General features: G+C 41.9%; 1 protein-coding gene across 1 annotated transcript; it reads right to left on the bottom strand.

Annotated features, from left to right (window-relative positions):
- Positions 1-5,824: 5,824 nt before the first annotated feature.
- Positions 5,825-15,443, bottom strand: LOC122342354 (putative nuclease HARBI1). The gene is made up of 6 exons (XM_043236135.1): positions 15,377-15,443; positions 10,511-10,623; positions 10,338-10,449; positions 9,948-10,267; positions 6,683-6,726; positions 5,825-6,035 (listed from the first exon to the last, which is right to left on the bottom strand). The coding sequence occupies exons 1-6, from the start codon at positions 15,441-15,443 to the stop codon at positions 5,825-5,827; spliced, it is 867 nt and encodes a 288-aa protein (XP_043092070.1).
- Positions 15,444-23,445: the final 8,002 nt, after the last annotated feature.

Consider the following 23,445-nt stretch of genomic DNA (forward strand, 5'->3'; position numbering starts at 1 on the left):
ATTAAAGTTTGGATGTATGTCTCTAATTCTAAAACCTTCTGTCAGCCTAGCTATTCCCCTGCATTTATCACATGTGAATCCCTGGTCTCTGACAGAGAGCAAAACTATACATATAGCAAGGAGTGCAAGTTACGATGGAAGGAGAAGCCATTTACTCATCGTAAGTGATGGAGTTCACTTACCACTCTAGTTTGACAAGCTTGTAAAACGGCATGAATGAGAGCGAGGAACAAATTAAACGGAGCAGAAAAGACGACATTAATAGGCACATAAACACGGGTGGGGACAAAAGTGATAAGCTGACAAACCACACAGTTTTAGATTAAGACTCACAAGATCCTCCCGGTCAGGGCTATTATGCATTCCAGAGGCATGGCCAAAAATCTGCACTTCCCTCTGTCCGGGTGCAATTCCCCAGAGACGGTTTGACATCTACTCTGGGATTCCCACGGAAAGGGTCCCAAGATGCCACCAATCCTGGAGAGTGGGGTGAAGCCAGAGTTCCATTTTTTTTTGCATGCTTACCGTCTCTGCATTTAATAAATTTAACAATCATTATAACATCCCTATCATATAATGACAAGTAGCTTTTATTTGGAGATTACTCCAATGGATGGAACACACCCGTCTATGTATAGGTTAGACTTCTCAAGGAAGTACATCCAACGACTGCTTGGTTTTAAGGTGACTGATATTAATTGCTTGTTGGCTTTGCTCCAAAATCAAGGATTTGATGCAAGTTTTACAACTGCTTCACTGCTAAACACTTTCTAGTCTCGGTTTGAAACATGTAAAGCCAATCTTTCCCATGTTCCCAGTCGAAAAGCTAACAAATTCATTGAAAGTTGTGGTTGTCAGAATGTTTAATTAAACTGTAAGTGAAGAAGATATAACAGTGTGGTTGGCAAGATATTGCTCTGTTCTAGGACAACCAGTTAAGGCTTTAAACAAAAATCGCAGCTCCAGATGCAGTGTGGAGAGAGCCCATCAAACAATGGGCAGACCCCAAGAGCTACTATGGCCCGAGTCAAAATGGAGGAAGAAATCTGGAGCCCCATGTGTTAGGTAGGGCTTCCCTAGTGGTTGCAGGGGATTTTATTGCATTTTATCAAAAAAGGACAGGAAGAGGGTAGTAGAGGATTTTAAAGTTGATAAGACATCCGTTTCATTGAAGGGATTACAGGTTTTAAAATTAGTTGGCCGTTTTAGAACTCTGACTACATTATGCGGTCGTGCATCCTTTGTCATGCCAAGTCTGTCCGGCTTCCTCCCCTGCCAACAGATCCAACTCACCACCAGGTGGTGAGCAGTAAAGAGCTCTGCCCCTCTCTTTAGCCGAGTGCCCAAGACATGCGGCCAAAGATCAGATGATACAACCACAAAGTCGATCATCAACCTCTGCCCTAGGGTGTCCTGTACACCAGAGTAGTGGAGAGGCCAGCCTCTTTCAAGAAGATGGGTTCCAGAGACCAAGCCGTGTGTGGAGGTAAGCCTGACTATCTATTGTTTATGATAGTTTATCATTTTATTTAAGATTGAGTTTGTAAAAAAAGGTAAAATAGCTTGTAATAGTAAATGTAAAAGATCATAGGGGAGATAGGGAATGTAAAATTTGTAACCTGGAATTGCAGAGGATTGGACAATATTTAAAAAAAAAAAAATAATAATCAGGTAATTCGGTAGGATCAAACAATTACAAAGCACAAAAGTAGCTTTTCCTTCAGGAAACCCACATAGTAATAAGTTAACTAATTAGGATTCAACAGAAATGGCAAGGGCAAGTTTTTCTGCTTGCCACACTTCTAATGCAAGAGGAGTAAGGATTTTAATTCCTAAATCAATTCCAATACAGGTTCAAAAAAGTAACTATGGATACACTAGGAAGATATGTCTTACAATGCATCTTTCTTTCAGAGAAGTTAAGGTTAATTACCATTTGTGTTCTAAATGACAACGACAATCCTAAATTTTGCAGTCATTATTATGCAAGTCTAAATAATGAATTGTCAGCAAGCAGAGCAGCTTCAGAGGTTTTAAGTTTGAAACAAAAATGTTATTAATATGGACATAAAACAGGAAGGTGTCACGCTGTGATTCAAGAGGAGGAGCACTCGATGGGAGTAGTAGAAGATTAAAGAAACAATGTTAATTACTAAATTAACAAGACACAGCTGAACACAATAAGACAATTAACTGAAATTAGGGCACAGAGCACGAAAGATACAAAAACACAAAACAGAGTCCAACTATGTGACAAGGTTACTTGCTTGGCAAATTCAACAACAACCAGAGTGTACCATCACAACAATTGAGAGTACAACAGGAAATACAGTATAGTTAAGCCAGTTGAGAACAATGAAACATTTAGAACTTACTATATAGCTATATAGCTCAGAGGGCTCACTAAATGGAGACACTCAGATTCAGACGAAATTTCTAGATAGTCTAAATATACCTCAGACGACTTCTTAATTTAGTTAATACTCCGGCAAAACCTCCCTCTGGTGGTGCGGAGGAGATGGCCTGGTAACATGAACGAGATACTGCTCAACTATCATTGGACGCCGAAATGGTCTTAATGGTGGATTAGATTGCTTTATAATACTTCTACAGCAGAAGTGTTGACAAACAATATGGCTTCAAAAAATATTAAGCGAGTCAAGAGGGTCTAGACAAGGTTCTCCCCTTTCTCTTTTTGTCATCTCCATCAAGCCGTTTTGCAATAGCGGTAAAACTACACATGGAAATAACAGGCATTAAGATTAGAAAGGTAGAACATAAAATTGCATTATTTGCTGATGTTGTTGTAATTCTTTTCCTAAAACATCAATTCTTGCTTTATTAAAATCTCATTAGTACATTTGGGAAAAAATTCTGGCCAAAAAAAAAGCATACATTGTAATGTATACATTCATAAATACGTATTTTAAGCAAAGTGGTTAATTTCTTTACATTGGAAAAGTGTATATACACCAAATAAAGGCCAATGAATAAAAGAAATGGAAAAGATTACATTAAAAGATGAATACATAATTTTTGATAGAATTTGGGGACCCTTCAAATTATTTTAAAATGTGTTGGAAGGGTGCTGAAAGATGACTAAAGAGAGGTGAAATTGTATATTAACATTTTTTGTAAAATACGGAGCAGCTCTTTTTTTGTTTTGGGTTTGTATATGTGCATGTTCATGCGTGTTCTTAAAACGCAATAAATAAAAAAATAAATAAATAAAAAAAGAAAGCACTGGATGAGGAGTAACTTCTTAATGTTAAATTCTGGAAAAAAAAAAAAAAAAAAAAAAAAACAGGTGCTAAATATTAGGTTTCTAGCATCTGTAAAAACTCAACAATATCCAAATTACAACCCATGCTCTCAATGTCAAATGCAGAAATGTTAATTAATGCGTTTATGATCTCTAGGTTAGATTATTGTAATGCTTTATTGGGTGGTTGTTCTGCACGCTTGATAAACTTCAGCTAGTCCAAAACACAGCAGCTACTAGAACTAGGAAGTATGATCATATTAGCCCGGTTCTGTCAACACTGCACTGGCTCCCTATCAAACATCGGATAGATTTTAAAATCTTTTTAATTACCTATAAAGCCCTGAATGGTTTAGCTCCTCAATACTTGAGCAAGCTCTTATCACATTACGGTCCTGCACTTCCGCTGCGTTCTCAAAACAATCTCCCTAACTCTGTTCGGGAAGCAGACACACTCTGTCAGTTTAAATCTAGATTAAAGACATTTCTTTAATGGATTTGAATATTAGAAGCCCATTAGTGTGTTGTGTAAGATAAGTTTAATGTTTGTTAAGCTGCAATATTTAGGATTAGCCGGAACTGGGGAACACTCCAACAACAGGTAACATTTTAGATCTTTACAGTTTTTATTCCATAATTTCAGAATATGTAAAGGAATGACCATAAAAGGTTGTGTTCTTGTTGGGGTTTTGCATCTTCCCTTTTTCGTTATGTTTGTCAAATTATTAATATGTCTGGTCAAAAAAGGGGAGTAAAGGGGAGCAGCAACAGAGAGGAGGAAAAAAAAAAAAAAAAAAAAAGGAAAAATATTAAATTTGATTTAAATATTTTCAGGGTCTGAAAGAGAATGGTGAAAACTATATACACCAATGCTCTATAGATCTGAAAATCTATTGAGAAGTTTGGAAATTTGAATCTGGAAAAGTATGGAATGTTAAAATGCTGTTTAAACCCCGTTTAAAGACAACTGGACTATGCGGTGGTATAAAATATAAAAAGGTAAGGACTATTGATGTAAAAACTTGTGACTTGTGTGTAACATCTCATACCTATATCATGTGAGGAAGAACTTTGTGAAATACCTCCAGTCTGCTGCTTCCACAGAGTCACTTATAATAAGGAACATCTAACCCACTGATGCTGGTGCTACTCTGTACATACAAATCTCCAGAAGATCCTGTATGCACTCAAGGTTTCATTGCTGGCCTTTCCACATACCATCTATTGCTTCTGTAAAGAAAACATAGCAAATATTTAAGCATGTATGCGTCAACACAGGACATGAGAACCATAAAAATATCCCCATGCGTGTTATTTGTTTATAACAACAACATACAGATCATATAGTTTACGTGTTTTTAATATTAGAAATACTTGCAACAATATTTTCAAATGCCTGTATCAGATTACTTACCTGCTGACTAAAATGAGGAGATTCTACTTTTGTCAAACCCGTCGACCTTTCAGTTCATCTATGGCTTTCTGAACAAGATGTAAAGTCTCTTGAAATTTAAGCTTGCTCTATAAAAATGGTGCTTTAGCTGTTCCTGCATCATGTAGAGCACTTACCATGTTAAAAGCTGGGTGCTTTACTCGGATCATGCAGTTGTAAGTCCACACTGGTCTTGCTAGGGCAGACTTGAATATTGTGTATTGCAGTGGCTGTCAGTATGGGTGGCTGCATCAAAGCAATGGATCCAGTGAAAATATCCAAAATGTACAAGCATACCCTTGTCCACCCATGTCTGGAACAAGATCTCAACAGGTACAGGATAGGATACACAGGTTGAGTAGCCTGAAAGTCATGCAGAATTGATTAGTGGAGTGAATCATAAAATGTTCTGAACTATGTTGTATGCACAGTGCATTGTACTCCATGTACCATTTTTTTTTTTTTTTTTCTGGGTCCTATAATCCTGTACATTGTGGGCCTCTGCCAGAAGGAATGACAGAGCAGTCGAGCAGATGGAAGCTCTCTTTAAAATGTGTGCCTTAAGTTAAATTGTGGAGGGATTGTGCCAGCCTTATCAGCATAGTGTTATACAGATCCTTCATGTGGAGAAAGTCTTCTATGTGGTTCTCTTGAATTTGCTACCATGGTGTTCGGTATGGTCCTATACACGCTGCAAATGTGACGAACCTGCAATTACAGTAGCACATTGTTATTTGAACCATTAATGCGTTTACATGAAAATGAATACTGTAAAATTGCTGATAATTACATTTTATTTTGCACAGCTCGTCAGTGAACAACATCTGAATGTGAAATCACCTAAATGGCATTTACCTCCGATTGCAGAACTGGCTTTACTGACAAGACGCACATTAAATATCGCCCAATAGATATTGCTCCCGTTGCTTCTTCAGAGCACCAGTACTGACCTTTATGAGTTTATACATTTTGTATGTTATACTTTAATAAAATACACTTTTCATAAATTTGGTGACTTACTTGGTCTCTCTTGTCATGAATGTACTTTCTGAATGTTTTCATCTGAACACTGGTGATGTGTGTTACAGTTGTATGCAGCCACCGGGAGACAGAGCTGTGTGCCTTCTTGATCAGATCCCTCTGACTGCAGAATGCGGACTGTAGAGCTCCCACATGTCCTTAAAAGATATGATTTTCAAATCCTTATTGTCCGTATGTACATCGGTCAATGTTAGCTTCCAGGACGATGGATATTTGAGGGAATCTCTCAGCATAATCTTAGCCCAGCGATTCTGAATCTTAGGATTCTCAGCAAGTTCTTCTTGGTGCTTATCAACCACACTGCATTTACATACATTTATAATAGTTGACAAAAGCTGCACACTGAAAACATCATTATACATACATACATACATACAACTTCTCACAAGATTATTGTTGATGTCATACATAATGTCCACTCTAAAAAATGTAAGGAGTGCAAAATCACAAATCAGTGCATTGATAGGGAACACAACAATTAAAAAGTGAAGTACTTTTATTCTAGGGGTGACAGGAAAAGTAGCATATACCATTAAAAGGTGTACGAAAACATAAGTAAGTGAAAGTGTCGGCCTTACAAATGTGTAAACAGTACAAATAATTCAAAAGAAAAAAGGTAGCAAGAAACAAAAAGAGAAAACTATCCAAGTTAGAACTTCTTTCTCTTATCTAACAAACAAAGTTCAATAAAATAACATGGCCCTTCCCTGACTTCCTATAACAAATAGCAAAACCGGAGAGAAAGCGGGTGTTGATAAAACGATAAAAAAAACGGGACCCACCTCCGTACTGCATCTGCAGACAAAAGAAACAAAAGACTACTCCAGACGGTCACGACAGCCAGTAAAAAAAAGCTTTCTTGGAACACTAAAGCTCAGAGCACACAACCTTCCACTAAAACTGGGAAAACAGACAGGGCAAGAGCTCTCTAATGAACTCTGATGTACCTCTTCACAGCTTTAATGAGGGACAGGTGATATTGATTAGACTCCTACCAGAGGACATTGAGAAACAGAGGAAAACAGGTGAAAATTGCACTTCCCAGCAGGCTGTTGAGCACTGAGCTACAATTTCATACATACAGATTCAAAATGTTCACAATAATAAAGAGTAATATAAGTCTTGGGGCATAACAAAGCAATCACCCCTCAGATTTATTCTTATTACAAGGATGTGCACTACCTTTTTTTAATCATTATAGGAAATGGGAGGAAATGTGGACACATGGACCATCCCTTTGTAGTGGGCCCAATCTAAACAAGGCAGATGAAGTAGTCATCCTTGTAAAGACCCCATAGCTATTGGTGAGTTTTCAGTAACGAACAGGTGATTTTGGTTAATCTGTTATTTCTAAGCAAGACTTTAATGTATTAAATATTTATGCTTTTACAGAGAGAAATGACCAGTATGACCTTTTAAAAGAATTACAACCCTACTTTTTAAATAGGGTACCTTTAATTTTTGCAGGCAATTTTTACTTTTTTAATTAAGAAAAATAGGTGAGGGCAAGCTCAATTCAAAGACAAAACATCTTTTTTATTGCGCAATATAGTTAGTGATTTTAGACTGACTGACTGTTTTTAAGACTAGGTCAGGTTTGTGGCACTGCTGAGGTGCTACGGAAGCCCAGATTTCTTTGACAGTGTTTGGTAAATGGGTGCAGTGACATTGATTTTCAAAAAAACACAATGGAACAAGACTGTGGAAACTTAACACTGGACTTCAAGTAACTTCAAGTAGCTTCTCCACTCTTCCCCCAGACTCTAGGTCATTGGCTTCCAAATGAAATACACATCTTGCTTTCATCTGAAAAGAGGACCACAGGTTTCACAATTTGAGTTGAATTAATTGAATAAATGAACTTTTCCACAATATTCTAATTTATTTGATGTGCACCTGTATGCCCCAAGGTGTGACTGTAAAAAGGTGAATCAAAACCTGTATATGCATTTCAAAAAGACAGTAAACAACCCCCCCACCCCCCTCCTTCTGCCCAAAAGACTTGGTTTAAAGTTCATTAAGAATAAGACATTATATGTCATGTGTCTTATGAACCTATTGTTCTTCACTTTCATGTTTGGTCTCATTTGAAAGGTCTCAGTGTGCGTTTGGTAAATGGGTCTCAATTTCAGAGTAATCACTTATATTATGGAGAAGATTAAGAACTTGATAGAACTGTGTTCTGTTGAGAAGGAGGTGTGTCCTCCTTTTAGGTCTCTGAAAGTGTTCCAGCCAGGTGTGACACTGGAGCACGGGAACCTAAACACCAAAAGGTTTTTACAACTACATTTGGTATCTCTTTGTCTGGTCTGAGTATATAAGGAAAGTGACAAAACACAACAAGGCGCGATTCTGTAGCCAGATCGGCCCATAGTGTAATGTGTGTCCACATACCCCACACTATGTACTTTTTAAAGACCTGGGGGGTATTCCAAAAAGCTTGGTTAACTTACCATTTGATAAATCATAACCTCTGGGTTGATTTACCCCAAACAGGCATACCATGAGTATGTCGGTTCCAAAACACCTGAAAAGAGTTAGTTAAATCAACCTCCAACTGGTTACCCAGAGTTAATGCGTGTGCACGGTGCATGTAGAAAGACATTTTCAATGGATCGCCGATTTCACGAGTCACCATGGAAACTCAAAGCGAAAAAAAAGAGAGCGGCGTATTTCACAGAGGTTGAGTTGGAGGTTTTAATGCACGCTTATGAGGAGTTTAAGCCAATAATATTAAAAAGAAGCAATACAGCTGCATCAGCGAAAGCGAGAGAGTTGGCTTGGCAAAAAAATAACCGATAGAGTAAATGCGTGAGTATATTAAATTACAAATTTGGCTCCCGTTTTATTATAATGCAAAATAATGAAGTATGATTTATACATCCTTTTGAATGTTATATCACTATGAAAGCATTTACTTTTGCTGCCATTTATTTGTTTAGTTTAAAATAATAATGTATGTTTTTATTTAATAAGGTGTAATCCTTCTGGAGCCGCAAGAAGTTTAAGCCAAGTCAAAATGAAACACAAAAACATTCTGCAAAAAGGTAATATTTGATTACACAATTACTGAACTATTATTATAACAGGATTTAGTATATTCATTCTGTCATGTAGCTAATAGAAAGAAGACTGAAGCCCACCACCACCTCCTCTCACCCCATCTGAGGAGCTGGCTCCCCTTAATAAAGAGCATCCAGGGGGCAGTTCATCACACACAGCATGCACCACAAGTGATGGTGAAAAAATGGTGCAATGTGAGTTTACCTCTATGATTTGTTTTAATTTTTGTCCTAATAAATGACTATCTCTGTCACTCTCTGTCACTAAAGGCTCTTTTAACAAGATAAATGTTTTATGTAGGCTTATTTTATTTAACTGCATATGATGTATAGGCTACTGTGATCTTAGAGTGACATGTTACTGTTTTCATGTATTATTTTCTTTGATAATATTGAGAATTTTATGGGTTGTGTGTTCTTATAGAAACTGATGGATGGATTGTATTATTGGACTCTCCAGAAAGAACACAGTCTGTCTCGGTTGTAAGTGATTTGTTGTCAGGTACCTTTAGTTGCTTTTAGGTTTTGTTTTTTTTTTGTCAGATAATGTATACTTGAATATTTTTCCTGTAGGATGACGATGAAGAGACCACATCTGCTGTGACAGAAGTGGACAATGCTGGTAGATCCACTGAGGTATTATGCATACCATTATAATGTATTGCCCCTTTTTGCATTAAAGTGTCCATATTTTAATTATATTGTCTGACCAAACAATCTCATTTATTAAATTGTGTCCACCTTCCTAGTTGCCAGCAAAGGAGCTGTATAAGGTCCATCTTCAAAAACAAATAAGGAAAAGTGACATGGAGATGGACCTTATACAGCTTCAAATGGAAGAGAAAAGGCTCCTCGTTAAAAAAGCAGCACTTGAAATTGAATTACTGGAGCATCGCCTTAAGATGAGAACTTGTCTGAATATTCTGTCAGAACAATCTGTTGCATGATAAAGGTGTTGGGTGTATGTATATATGTATATATCTGTGTGTATGTATAAAGCAACATAAAAAAAAACAACATTTTATTGAATTGTACTTTTATTTTTTTTCAGGAAATAAAGAAATGAAGTGCCTGGCAGACCAGTGCAAAAAAACTAATAAAAGTAATTTTGACAGATCCTGTCTCTCAAAAGTCTTCCATCTCTGTTGGCCTGTAAAATCTGTAGATGTTCCTCTGGGCCATCTTCCTCAATACAAGGAGGGTGGCTCTCTCCTCTTATACTGGCAATATTGTGAAGCACAACACAAGCCACTATAATGTCACATGCCCTCTCTGGACTAACCCGGAGCCCACGCAGACACTGAAACCGAGATTTGAGGATCCCTATAGTCATCTCCACCTCGGCCCGTGTTCGGCTGTGAGCCAGGTTAAAGCGTGTCTGTGGTCCAGGCTCAGGTTCAGGGTAGGGTGTCATTAAACAGGGCAGACAAGGGTATCCTCTGTCCACCAGCAAGTAACCATTGTACTGTCCTGTAATGATTGAAGTGTACAACACAAATATAGTAAAAAGGAAAAAAAAATTGTATAAAGTAAAACATACCCTGCTGAAATGCCTGGCATAATGATGACTCGCGGAAAATTTTGGCATCATGCACAAATCCTGGCCATTTTGCCTCGACATTGGTAATTATTTGGGTTGCCTCACATATTACCTATGTAGTGGAAAAAGTAGACTTTCATGATTTTAAGAAGGGAAAAAAGTTAAGTTGTTACCTGCACATTGATACTATGAACAGATTTCCTATTAACATAGTCTCCCTCATTTATTGATGGAGCTTTAAAAGGAATGCGAGTGCCATCAATGCACCCAATTACATTTGGAAACCCTGAAACAGAAAGTTATGGAAGTATGAAGTGTGTGTGTGCATAATGAATACATGTATAGATATCAATAATATGATTAAATATGCGTCATAGATTTTACTACAAAGGACAAACCTGCCACTCTGTGGAATTCGTCTTTAATAACAAGCAGAGGTTTATGGCCAGGGAACTGTACAAACGTGGGTAAGAACTGTTTAAGTGCCAGACATACTGAACGAACGGCTCGACACACAGTTGCCTTTCCCACATGCTCCGAATCGCCCACACTGTACAAAAAATGGCCAGACGCAAAAAACCAAAGTGCTGTGCACAGAATGTTTTCTATGCTAAGCGCAGAACCGCGGTTTGTCACATTTACGACATGCGGTTTTAAAAGACGTCTTAAACTAAGGAATCTTTTGAAAAATATTCATTGGGGTATGCAAACACGTCAATACGTGGTCTTATATCCCTCTCCCGATGAAAAAAACTCGTATAATTTGTGCTTCTACGTCCACAGGATCCTCCTCAAAAGGGCACGCCATGCTCACCAACCTTCTGAAACGAAGTTACTCTGAAACATAACCTGCTCCCGAGCAGGTTATCTTCAGAGAGTCAGTTGTTATGGTTACATACATACCCAGAAAGTTACCTCCGTTTTTGGAACTGAAAGTTGAGGTTATCCACGAACTTACCCTTAAACATACCCAGGTATGTCACATAACCTGCTTTCTGGAATACCCCCCAGGTATACTGACCTTTTAAGTTTGTTTTATTTTGTTTTGTGTTATTTTTGTACTGCTGAACAGTTGTGCAAATGTTTATCAATTATACCAATTTGCAAACTGTTCTTGCCTGGCAAAATAAATGTTAATCTTGGTTAACTTATAATATTGTCTGAAATAACTTTTCTAGTAGGTTAGTGACTTCTGAGGTTTTCCGTATTGTTGGCGTGCTAGGGTGAGTCAACGATGGATGAAGCCGTCTTGAGATCTTGACTTCTGGCCACCAAACTGGCTTAGCATGCTATTACTTAGGGAACGCATAAAAAATTACTCTTTTTGAGTCTATCGAGGAGATGGCTACATTAAGGAAAGCGATCTACGGAGTAGCCTCTGACTAAGACCTGACTAGCACAGATGTGTCGTGAGTCTGTTCTGGCCAAACAAGGTCTCTAAGCGACCCAGACTCCTAACGAACGATAAGTAGAAACTTTGAAGTATTATAGTTAAATAATGATCCAAATTTAATCACAACTAAAGGGATCAGCAATTACATTTAAATATAATATAACTAAAATCCTGAAATCCTCCGAGGATCGCCACCTTAACGTGGTGGAGGGGTTTGAGTGCCTGAATGACCCTAGGAGCTAGGTTGTCCGGGGCTATATGCCCTGGTAGGGTCTCCCATGGCAAACAGGTCCTAGGTGACAAGCCAGACAAAGAGCGGTCCATGACACCCTTATGGAAAAGACCTGGAATGGAGTCGCGACGTCGCCGGTATGGCGCAGCCGGGCCCCGCCATGGAGCCAGGCCTGGGGCCGGGGCCGGCATGCGAGCGCCTGGTGGCGGGTCTTGCCCCACGGGACCCGGCCGGGCTCAGCCCGAAACAGCGGCGTGGGGCCATCCCCCCGTGGGCCCACCACCTGCAGGAGGGACCGTAAGGGGCCGGTGCCTTGTGGTTTGGGTAGCAGTCGAAGGCGGGGACCTCGACAACCCAACCCCTGGACTCAGAATCTAGTTTTAGGGACATGGAACGTCACCTCTCTGGGGGGGAAGGAGCCTGAGTTGTTGCGTGAGGTTGAGAGATACCGGCTAGAGATAGTCGGGCTCACCTCCACGCACTGCTTGGACTCTGGAACCCATCTTCTCGAAAGGGGCTGGACTCTTCACTACTCTGGTGTTGCCCGCAGTGAGAGGCGGCAGGCTGGTGTGGGCTTGCTCATAGCTCCCCAGCTTAGCCGCCATGTGTTGGAGTTTAACCCGGTGGACAAGAGGGTCGCCTCCCTGCGACTTCGGTTGGGGGAGGACTCTCACTGTCATTTGTGCCACGGGCCGAATGGCAGTGTAGAGTACCCGGCCTTCTTGGAGTCCTTGGGAGGGTGCTGGAAAGTGCTCCAACCGGGACTCTATCGTCCTGCTGGGGACTTCAACGCTCACGTTGGTGATGCTAGTGACACCTGGAGGGGCGTGATTGGGAGGAACGGCCCCCCCGATCTAAACCTGAGTGGTGTTCTGTTGTTGGAATTCTGTGCTAGGCACGGTCTGTCCATAACGAACACCATGTTCAAGCATAAGGGTGTCCACCAGTACACCTGGCATCAGGACACCCTAGGCGGAGGTCGATGATCGACTTTGTGGTTGTATCATCTGATCTCCGGCCGCATGTCTTGGACACTCGGGTGAAGAGAGGGGCGGAGCTGTCAACTGATCACCACCTGGTGGTGAGTTGGATCCGTTGGCGGGGGAGGAGGCCGGACAGACTTGGCAGGCCCAAACGCACCGCGGAGGGTCTGTTGGGAACGTTTGGCAGAGACCCTGTCAGGAGATCTTCAACCCCGCCCGGCAGAACTTTGACCGGATCCCGAGGGAGGCTGGAGACATTGAGTCCGAATGGACTATGTTCTCTACCTCTTTGGTCGACGCAGCCGTCCGAGCTGTGGCCGTAAAGTCTCCGGTGCGTGTCGTGGCGGTAACCCCGAACCCGATGGTGGACACCGGAAGTAAGGGATGCCGTCAAGCTGAAGAAGGAGTCCTATCGGGCATGGTTGGCCCGAGGACCCCTGAAGCAGCTGACAGGTACCGTGGGCCAAGCGGACTGCTGCCGGGTGGTTGTGCAGGCAAAAACTCGGGTCTGGGAGGAGTTCGGGAGGCCATGGAAAATGACTATCGAACGGCCTCAAAGAGGTTCTGCAAACCGTCCGACGCCTCAGAAAGGGAAAGCAGTGCCCTGCCAACACCGTATATAGTGCTGATGGGAACCTGCTAACCTCGACTGGGGATATTGTGGGGCGGTGGAAGGAATACTTTGAGGACCTCCTCAATCCCGTCAACACGTCTTCCACTGAGGGAGCAGAGGCCGGGGATCCGGGGGGGGACTCGACCATTACCCTAGCTGAGGTCACTGAGGTGGTTGAGAAGCTCCTCTGTGGCAAGGCACCAGGGGTGGACGAGATCCGCCCGAATACCTCAGGTCTCTGGATGTTGTGGGGCTGTCTTGGCTGACACGCCTCTGCAGCATCGCGTGGACGCGGGGGAAAGTGCCTCTGGACTGGCAGACGGGGGTGGTGGTTCCTCTTTTCAAGAAGGGGGACCGGAGGGTGTGCTCCAACTATAGGGGGATCACACTTCTCAGCCTCCCTGGGAAAGTCTATGCCAGGGTACTGGAGAGGAGAATCCGCCCGATAGTTGAACCTCGGCTTCAAGAGGAACAATGCGGGTTTCGCCCTGGGACGTGGAACACTGGACCAGCTCTATACCCTCTCCAGGATGCTGGAGGGTTCCTGGGAGTTTGCCCAACCAGTCTACATGTGTTTTGTGGATTTGGAGAAGGCATTCGACCGGGTTCCTCGTGGTGTCCTGTGGGGGGTGCTCTGGGAATATGGGGTAAGGGGCCCTTTGCTAAGGGCTGTCCGATCCTGTATGATCAGAGCAGGAGCTTGGTTCGCATTGCCGGCATTAAGTCAGACTTGTTTCCAGTGCATGTTGGACTCCGACAGGGCTGCCCTTTGTCACCGGTCCTGTTCATTATTTTTATGGACAGGATTTCTAGGCGCAGTCAGGGGGAGGGGGTCTGGTTTGGTGACCACAGGATAGCTTCTCTGCTTTTTCAGGCTGATGATGTTGTTCTGTTGGCTGCATCTGGCCAAGACCTACAGTGTGTGCTGGGGCGGTTTGCAGCTGAGTGTGAAGCGGCAGGGATGAAAATCAGCACCTCCAAGTCTGAGGCCTTGGTCCTCAGTCGGACAAGGGTGGCTTGCCCCCTTCAGGTTGGTGGGGAGCTCCTGCCCCAGGTGGAGGAGTTTAAGTATCTTGGGGTCTCGTTCACGAGTGAGGGAAGGATGGAACGAGAGATTGACAGGCGGATCGGTGCAGCTTCTGCAGTAATGCAGTCGCTGTACTGGTCTGTCATGGTGAAAAAGAGCTGAGCCGCAAGGCGAAGCTCGATTACCGGTCGATCTTCGTTCCTACTCTCACCTATGGTCATGAGCTTTGGGTCATGACCGAAAGAATGAGATCCCGGATACAAGCGGTCGAAATGAGTTTCCTTCGTGAGGGGTGGCTGGGCGCTCCCTTAGAGATAGGGTGAGGAGTTCAGTCACTCGGGAGGAGCTCGGAGTAGACCCGCTGCTCCTCCACATCGAGAGAGGCCAGCTGAGGTGGCTCGGGCATCTGTTCGGATGCCTCCCGGACGCCCTCCCAAGGGAGGTGTTCGGGCATGTTCCACCGGGAAGAGGCCCCGGGAAGACCTAGGACACGCTGGAGAGACTATGTCTCTCGGCTGGCCTGGGAGCGCCTCGGTGTCCCCGGAAGAGCTGGAGGAAGTGTCTGGGAGAGGGAAGTCTGGGCATCCCTGCTTAGACTGTTGCCCCCGCGACCCGGCCCCGGATAAGCGGAAGAAAAAGAAGAAGAAGAAGAAGAAGAAAATCCTGAAAAATTGAGTCAGAAAAATTATGTGAAGGGTCAGAATTAAAATTGGAATAGCAAAAGATTAATAAATATAAGTGATTTTTTTTTTTTTAAGAAACGCAAGGAAAAGAACAACGCGCGCATTAACCTTCGACCAGAGCCTCTAGATTCTGTTCTTCAGGAAAGGGGGACCCTTCCAGCAGCTTGCCAGCCATGTTCTGGATGGAAGCGCAGGATCCTCGGTAGGCATTGGCTTGTTGCGTGCAGAAGGAACCACCGGCCTGCCAACTGGTCACTGAAGCAGTTTTTGTTAATCAAAATATAAAGTAAATCTTATATAATTCAGTTACCATTATCACTGCAGTCAGACCCAAGCTAAAAACCTCACTATTTAGAACCCATCTGTTTTTGGCATTTTACATCTGTTGTCTTACACCTGTGACCCTCATTTAGCAAGGGTATTACAGGAGGCCACCATATATTACTGTGATGTGGTAGTGTGACGACGACCATATAAAAACCCCTGAATAGTGGTGAGGGGGAGTGCTGTCTATAGAGTGGTTCTCCGTCCAGTGGCCGCGCTCTGTCCAGTTCCAGTGCCCACGCCCCGAGTACTCCGTCCAGTTCCAGCGCCCGCGCCACGAGTGTTCTGTCCAGTGCCCTCGCCCCGTGCGCTCCGTCCAGTGCCCGTGCCCACGCAGCCAGCGCCGCCTCAAGTTTTCTCACCCTCCCACCCTTGCCACACGCCGTCGATGGATCCCAGCAGCCCCTGCGCTCATCCTCAGCTCACCATCTGGAACTCGCCACGGGTCTGCCGGTCTCCATCGCCGTCGTGGGTGGAGGATCCCTCACCTCACGGTCCCGCGTCCGAGTCCCGGATTGCACCTCGGCTTGTAGACCCGTCGGCTCCCCCTAGGCTCCTAGCTCCCTCCTCTCCACCAGGCTCCATCGTCCCTCCGGCTCCGCCTTGGTCTGTCGTCGACCATCCGTCTCCTCAGAATTCCTCTCCTCCGGCTTCGCCTCATCCCTCCATCCCACCGGCTCTGTCAGGCTCCTCCTTCCCTCCGGCTCCACCTCAGTCCTCTGTCGCTCTGGCTCTGCCGCGTGCTTCCCGTCCCCCGTCTCAGCATCGGTCGGCGAAGCCCGAGGCGTCGCCTAGGACCTCCAGCGCCTCGGCATCACCCTGGCTCTTCGGCTCTCTGCCTCCTCCTCAGTCTCCTTCACCACCTGCTCTGCCGCCGTCGATCGGCCCCATGGCTCCTCCCTCTGTCGGCTTCACCGTGGACCACCATGGTTGGGCTCTGGATCTCCTCCTGCTCCGGACTCCTCCTGGCTCCTCCCTCCGTCTGCACCTCCTTGGACTCCTGTCTGCCTACCCCCTCCTGGGGGCTGTCCTCCACCGGAACCTCCTCCCAAGCTCCCGTTTGTTTTGTTTTTTCGATGCGAGGACGCACCTTCCGGGAGTGGGGCGATATGTCACGTCTCTGAACTATGTTATTGTTTTTTGTCTCGTGCCATGTGCTATCTGTGCCCTACCTTCCCTTCGTGTTAATTATATATTTGTCTTCACCTGCTCCCTGTTAATTTAGTCAATTTCCTTGTGTATTTAGTCCTGTGTGTTTTGAGTTCACGTTGTCCGATCGTCGATGTCCTTACGTGGTTTTTGTCCTGCCTGCCTGCCTGCTTATATGTATTTTGCCCATTGAGAAGATTAAATCTGTTTAAGTTTATTTCACTTAAATTTGGATCATTAATTAACTATAATATTTCCTATTTTTGACTTATCGTTCATTAGGAGTCTGGGTCATTTAGAGACCTTGTTTGGCCAGAACAGACTCACGACACATCTGGGCTAGTCCAGGGGGGTATTCCAGAAAGCTTGGTTAACTTACCATTTGATAAATCATAACCTGAGTTGATTTACCCCAAACAGGCATACCATGAGTATGTCGGTTCCAAAACACCTGAGAAGAGTTAGTTTAATCAACCTCCAACTGGTTACCCAGAGTTAATGCGTGTGCACGGTGCATATATAAAGACATTTTCAATGGATCGCCGATTTCACAAGTCACCATGGAAACTCAAAGCGAAAAAAAGAGAGCAGCGTATTTCACAGAGGCGGAGTTGGAGGTTTTAATGCATGCTTATGAGGAGTTAAAGCCAATAATATTAAAAAGAAGCAATACAGCTGCATCAGCTAAAGCAAGAGAGCTGGCTTGTCAAAAAATAACCGACAGAGTAAATGCGTGAGTATATTAAATTACAACTTTGGTATTGCCTCCCGTTTTATTATAATGAAGTATGATTTATACATCCTTTTGAATGTTATATCACTATAAAAGCATTTACTTTTGCTGCCATTTATGTGTTTAGTTTAAAATAATAATGTATGTTTCTTATTTAATAAGGTGTAATCCTTCTGGAGCCGCAAGAAGTTTAAGCCAAGCCAAAATGAAACACAAAAACATTCTGCAAAAAGGTAATATTTGAGGAGCTGGCTCTGTCCCTTAATAAAGGGCGGCCAGTGGTTGCTGGCATTCCAGGGGGCAGTTCATCACACACACACCATGCACCACAAGTGATGGTGAAAATATGGTGCAATGTGAGTTTACCTCTATATGAACTGCATATGATGTATAGGCTACTGTGATTTTAGACTGACATGTTGCTCTTCATGTATTATTTCCTTTGATAATATTGAGAATTTTATGGGTTTATTCTTATAGACACTGATAGTCGAATTGTATTATTGGACCCTCCAGAAAGAACACAGTCTGTCACAGTTGTAAGTGATTTGTTGTCAGGTACCTTTAGTTGCTTTTAGGTTTTGTTTTTTTTTGCCAGATAATGTATACTTGAATATTTTTCCTGTGGGATGAAGATGACGATGAAGAGACCACATCTGCTGTGACAGAAGTGGACAATGCTGGTAGATCCACTGAGGTATGATGCATACCATTATAATGTATTGCCCCTTTTTGCATTAGAGTAACAAACTGTCATTGTCCTTTCACAGTACATACCTAGGGATTTGCCCACAGATGAGGGTCCTTCATCCTCAGCACACAATCTAAGCAGGGTAACAATTTGTGTCCAGGTGTCCATATTTTAATTATATTGTCTGACCAAACAATCTCATTTCTTACATTTTTTTCCACCTTCCTAGTTGCCAGCAAAGGAGCTGTTTAAGGTCCATCTTCAAAAACAAATAAGGAAAAGTGACATGGAGATGGACCTTATACAGCTTCAAATGGAAGAGAAAAGACTCCTCGTTACAAAAGCAGCACTTGAAATTGAATTACTGGAGCATCGCCGTAAGGTGAGAAATTGTCTGAATATTCTGTCAGAACAATCTGTTGCATGATAAAAGTGTTGGGTGTATGTATATCTGTGTGAATGTATAAAGCAACATAAAAAAAAAAAAAACATTTTATTGAATTTTACTTTATTTATTTTTTTTCAGGAAATAAAGAAATGAAGTGCCTGGCAAAAAAACTAATAAAAGTAATTTTGACAGATCCTGTCTCTCAAAAGTCTTCCGTCTCTGTTGGCCTGTAAAATCTGTAGATGTTCCTCTGGGCCATCTTCCTCAATACAAAGAGGGTGGCTCTCTCCTCTTATAGTGGCAATATTGTGAAGCCCAACACAAGCCACTATAATGTCACATGCCCTCTCTGGACTAACCCGGAGCCCACGCAGACACTGAAACCGAGATTTGAGGATCCCTATAGTCATCTCCACCTTGGCCCGTGTTCGGCTGTGAGCCAGGTTAAAGCGTGCCATTTGGAAACCCTGAAACAGAAAGTTATGGAAGTATGAAGTGTGTGTGCGCATAATGAATACATGTATAGATATCAATAATATGATTAAATATGCGTCATAGATTTTACTACAAAGGACAAACCTGCCACTCTGTGGACTTCGTCTTTAATAACAAGCAGAGGTTTATTGCCAGGGAACTGTACAAACGTGGGTAAGAACTGTTTAAGTGCCAGACATACTGAACGAACGGCTCGACACACAGTTGCCTTTCCCACATGCTCCAAAACGCCCACACTGTTCAAAAAATGGCCAGACGCAAAAAACCTAAGTGCTATGCACAAAATGTTTTCTGTGCTAAGCGCAGAACTGCAGTTTGTCACATTTGCGACATGCGGTTTTAAAAGACGTGCTAAATAAACTAAGGAATCTTTTGAAAAACGATAACGCTCTTTCAAATATTCATTGGGGTATGCAAACACGTCAATACGTGGTCGTATAACCCTCTCCCGCATTTAAAAAAACCTTGTATAAGTTGGGCTTCTACGTCCACAGGATCCTCCTCAAAAGGGCACGCCATGCTCACCAACCTTCTGAAACGAAGTTACTCTGAAACATAACCTGCTCCCGAGCAGGTTATCTTCAGAGAGTCAGTTGTTATGGTTACATACATACATACCAGAAAGTTACCTCCGTTTTGGAACTGAAAGTTGAGGTTATCCACGAACTTACCCTTAAACATACCCAGGTATGTCACATAACCTGCTTTCTGGAATACCCCCCGGGTCTTAGTCAGAGGCTACCCCGTAGATCGCTTGCCTTAATGCAGCCATTTCCTCAATAGACTCAAAAAGAGTAAATGTTTATGCGTTCCCTAAGTAATAGCTTGCTAAGCCAGTTTGGTGGCCAGAAGTCAAGATCTCAAAAAAGTGCCCCTGGCTCCATCCATCGATCGTTGATCTGACTCACCCTAGCACGCCAACAATGCGGAAAACCTCAGAAGTCACTAACCTACTAGAAAAGTTATTTCAGACAATATTATAAGTTAACCAAGCTTGACGTTTATTTTGCCAGGCAAGAATAGTTTCCAAATTGGTATAATTCATAGACATTTGCACAACTGATCAGCAGTACAAAAATAACACAATATAAAATAAAACTAACTTAAAAGGTCATTATACCTGGTCTTTAAAAAGTACATAGTGTGATGTATGCGGAGACACACCACACTATGGGCCAATCTGGCTACAGAATCGCGCCTTGTTGTGTTTTGTCACCTTCCTTATATACTCAGACCAGACAAAGAGATCCCAAATGTAATTGTAAAAACCTTTTGGTGTTTAGGTTCCCGTGCTCCAGGGTCACACCTGGCTGGAACACTTTCAGAGACCCAAAAGGAGGACACACCTCCTTCTCAACAGAACACAGTTCTACCAAGTTCTTAATCTTCTCCATAATATAAGTGATTACTGTGAAACTGAGCTTTCAAATGAAACCAAACATGAGAGTGAAGAACAATAGGTTCATAAGACACATGACATATAATGCCTTATTCCTAATGAACTTTAAACCAAGTATTTTGGGCAGAAGGAGGGGAAGCAGGAAGAGCAGAGGTGAGGAGGGTGTCATAAACGCAACAGGGGGGGTGGTGTTGTTTACTCTCTTTTTGAAGTCCTTTTGTTCCTTTGGATATCCCTTCTCAGATTAGTCTTATTGCATTTACAGGTTTTGATTCACCTCCTTACAGTTCAATAAAACAGTTATGAGTTGGCTTTGAGCTATGGAAAGTCACTGTATGTATAAATTATGCTGTAAAATTCATCCAAAGAAAAATTTTAAATGCCGCCTACCCCTGACTAAGGTCTAAACATTTGTCATATAAAACCCCAAGCATGTACAGCCACAATTAAAGCAAGCAGTACATTTTCGGCCCTATATGACATATAAATTGAAGGCTATTTGACTTGATTGATCTAATGGACAGATGTCGGTCCAATTAGTTTTAATGACTCATTTATGAATGAAATAAGTATGCTGAAAATGTATTATAAATGTAGAAAAAAATGCTATAACCTAGACTGGTAAATAAGATCGTCATGAACACATCTGAGATATGGTCACATGCATGGACATATATACACAAAAGAAACAAACAAATAAAATAACAGTTGAAAATAAAATAAGTGCGGTTGTATTGCATGCACCTAATTCCTTTAGTGAGTTCATAGGATGCTTTGTAGTGTTCTTTTCCAACTTGAGGAAACAAACGCTTCCCTGATGTTACAACAAGGATTTATTTCTCAGAATGAGAAAGGGCTCTAGTGGGATATGACCTGTCGTGGATGCTGGAGAGTGAGGTCATGAGCTTGTCAACATCTGCTCTTGGACTCGTAACACAGTTTAGCAGCTGTGGTTTAGTATACCAAGCCGATTTAACATGTCTGTTTACAATAAATAACGCGCCTTGTTGTCAGGCAGTTTTGAACGCTACCGAACCAATGTCTGGTTGTTATTGACAACAATACAAAAAATATCATACGCCATAAGAAACGTGATGTCAACTTTTTGAAGTCTCCGAGTACCCTCCTTTTTTTGCCGAACTCATTTTTCTCCCTTTTCCCACGTCAGATTGGAAAGACGTTTATTTTTAATATAAATGAACAAACTACTAAAAAATAAAGTGCCTAATGGTAATTTAATATGTGTTTATCTGGTTTAAGGAGAGGGTGTATAGGCTTTTATCGATTTAACAATTTTAATAAATATATAAGTGTGTACTTGCACATTGGTATTAAGTGCACTTTGAGAAACGCATGTGGAAAAGCAACATGTTTTTTAACCTCACAAACACAGAATTTAGAAAAGCTTACTTTGACTTCATTATGGTGCATATTCATAAAAAAAGTGCAGAATCCCTTTGTCAGAGATGAGGTAAACAACATTGTTGTGAAGACATGATTTAGTATATCAACTTCATTTTTAGTACACTGGTCACAATTTAAAGTTGTTGTTTTTTTTTATTCATTTAAACTCAGAAATAACTCCACCAGGCAAGCAATAATAAAAAGTCTAAAATGAATGAATAAATGTTAAATAAGTAAAAGAAATGGAAAAATGGCCAAATCCATCAGCAGACAGCAGGATTTTTCATGGCTTCATGTCAATTTGGGATGGGCATAGATTTTAGGACCCAAGAAAACCACTAGTGTGACCCCTACTGTCAAAATGTTGACACAACATCGGGAAACCAAGGTTAATACACATAAAGATATTTTCAACTGCAAATATTATTACTCTCTTGATGAATAATTTCAAAATGTTAAAAATGAGTTGTTTAAAAACTTTAATATTTGCACAGTTCAAAGGCATCACCTTTATCTCTCCTTGTATATTTCAATGCTAATATTAATTGGGGCACTTAATTTCTAGCGATTATTGTTCATTTGATTACAGAGACCATCTCCGCATTTAATAACAAACTGATCTTGTCATTGTATTCTTCTACTTTATACTGTTCAGTGCTTTGATACAATCTGTATTGTTAAAAGCGATATATAAGTAAAAGTGATTGATTGATCGATTGATTAAAAACCCATATTCTATGTTGTGTATTTGTTTGAATATCTATAAGCTTTCAGCAATTTGTTTTTCTCATTTTCTTTTAGCTTGTTATCAGAGTGACATTTGTGTGCTTGCTGGAGGAGCCATCTGGAAGCTGCCCACACACATGTGAGAGCCACTCTGAGCTCTGCTTCTGACTCACACACACACACACACACACTCAGACAAACTGCCCACACATTTGCACACACTGCAAATATTTTAGCCCCAGTGGCTTCCAGAAACAGCTAATATCTGACATTTAATGTGAGTATATGTGTGTGAAGACAGTCATCATTTCTCTGTCACAAGTAGCTTAAAACAAACCTCACAGTGATAAATGCACTTGGTGACTGAACCTACACACACATTTAGATGAACTTTTGCAGTCAGGCAGATCTGATAGACAGCAGCATGCATCAGTCTAAAACACACAAGCAGATCACAGTAACAGTACACTTATCATATGTAAAGAAGCATCGGGCTGTAGGACATCCAGAATTTGCAATGTTCACTCAGTCCAAAATATATTAGTAACATGCTGTTATGAAGTCAGTCGTAAAGGTCTGTGAATGTACGCATGTCCTGATATTGCTGAGTTCTGTGTGTTTGTGGGTCAATATATTTTGTTGACCCTGGAACAACATTTTAATCGAAAAATTTAATTTTGGCCATATCTCTACACCTAAACCTAACCTTATCAGTGAGTAATGCATATGAATGAGCACCAATCACTGTTTGTAAGCCTAAACTTTACAGAAACTATAAACTGTTTCTTCAGATTTGATTGGTTAATCACAGTTTTGTTCCAGGGTCAACAAAGATGTTGATCCATGCACACGTCACATTTAGCAAAAT

The sequence above is a fragment of the Puntigrus tetrazona genome, chromosome 4 (assembly GCF_018831695.1).
Source record: "Puntigrus tetrazona isolate hp1 chromosome 4, ASM1883169v1, whole genome shotgun sequence".
Taxonomy (NCBI): Eukaryota; Metazoa; Chordata; class Actinopteri; order Cypriniformes; family Cyprinidae; genus Puntigrus; species Puntigrus tetrazona.

Bases quoted from the DNA above. Each gene is read 5' to 3' on its own strand.
- LOC122342354 (XM_043236135.1), bottom strand. From the start codon at position 15,443: ATGGCTGGCAAGCTGCTGGAAGGGTCCCCCTTTCCTGAAGAACAGAAT. The intron at 10,624-15,376 runs GTTAATGCGCGC...TTTCTGTTTCAG, and splicing joins TCTAGAGGCTCTGGTCGAAG to GGTTTCCAAATGTAATTGGG. The intron at 10,450-10,510 runs GTAACAACTTAA...TCCACTACATAG, and splicing joins TTCATAGTATCAATGTGCAG to GTAATATGTGAGGCAACCCA.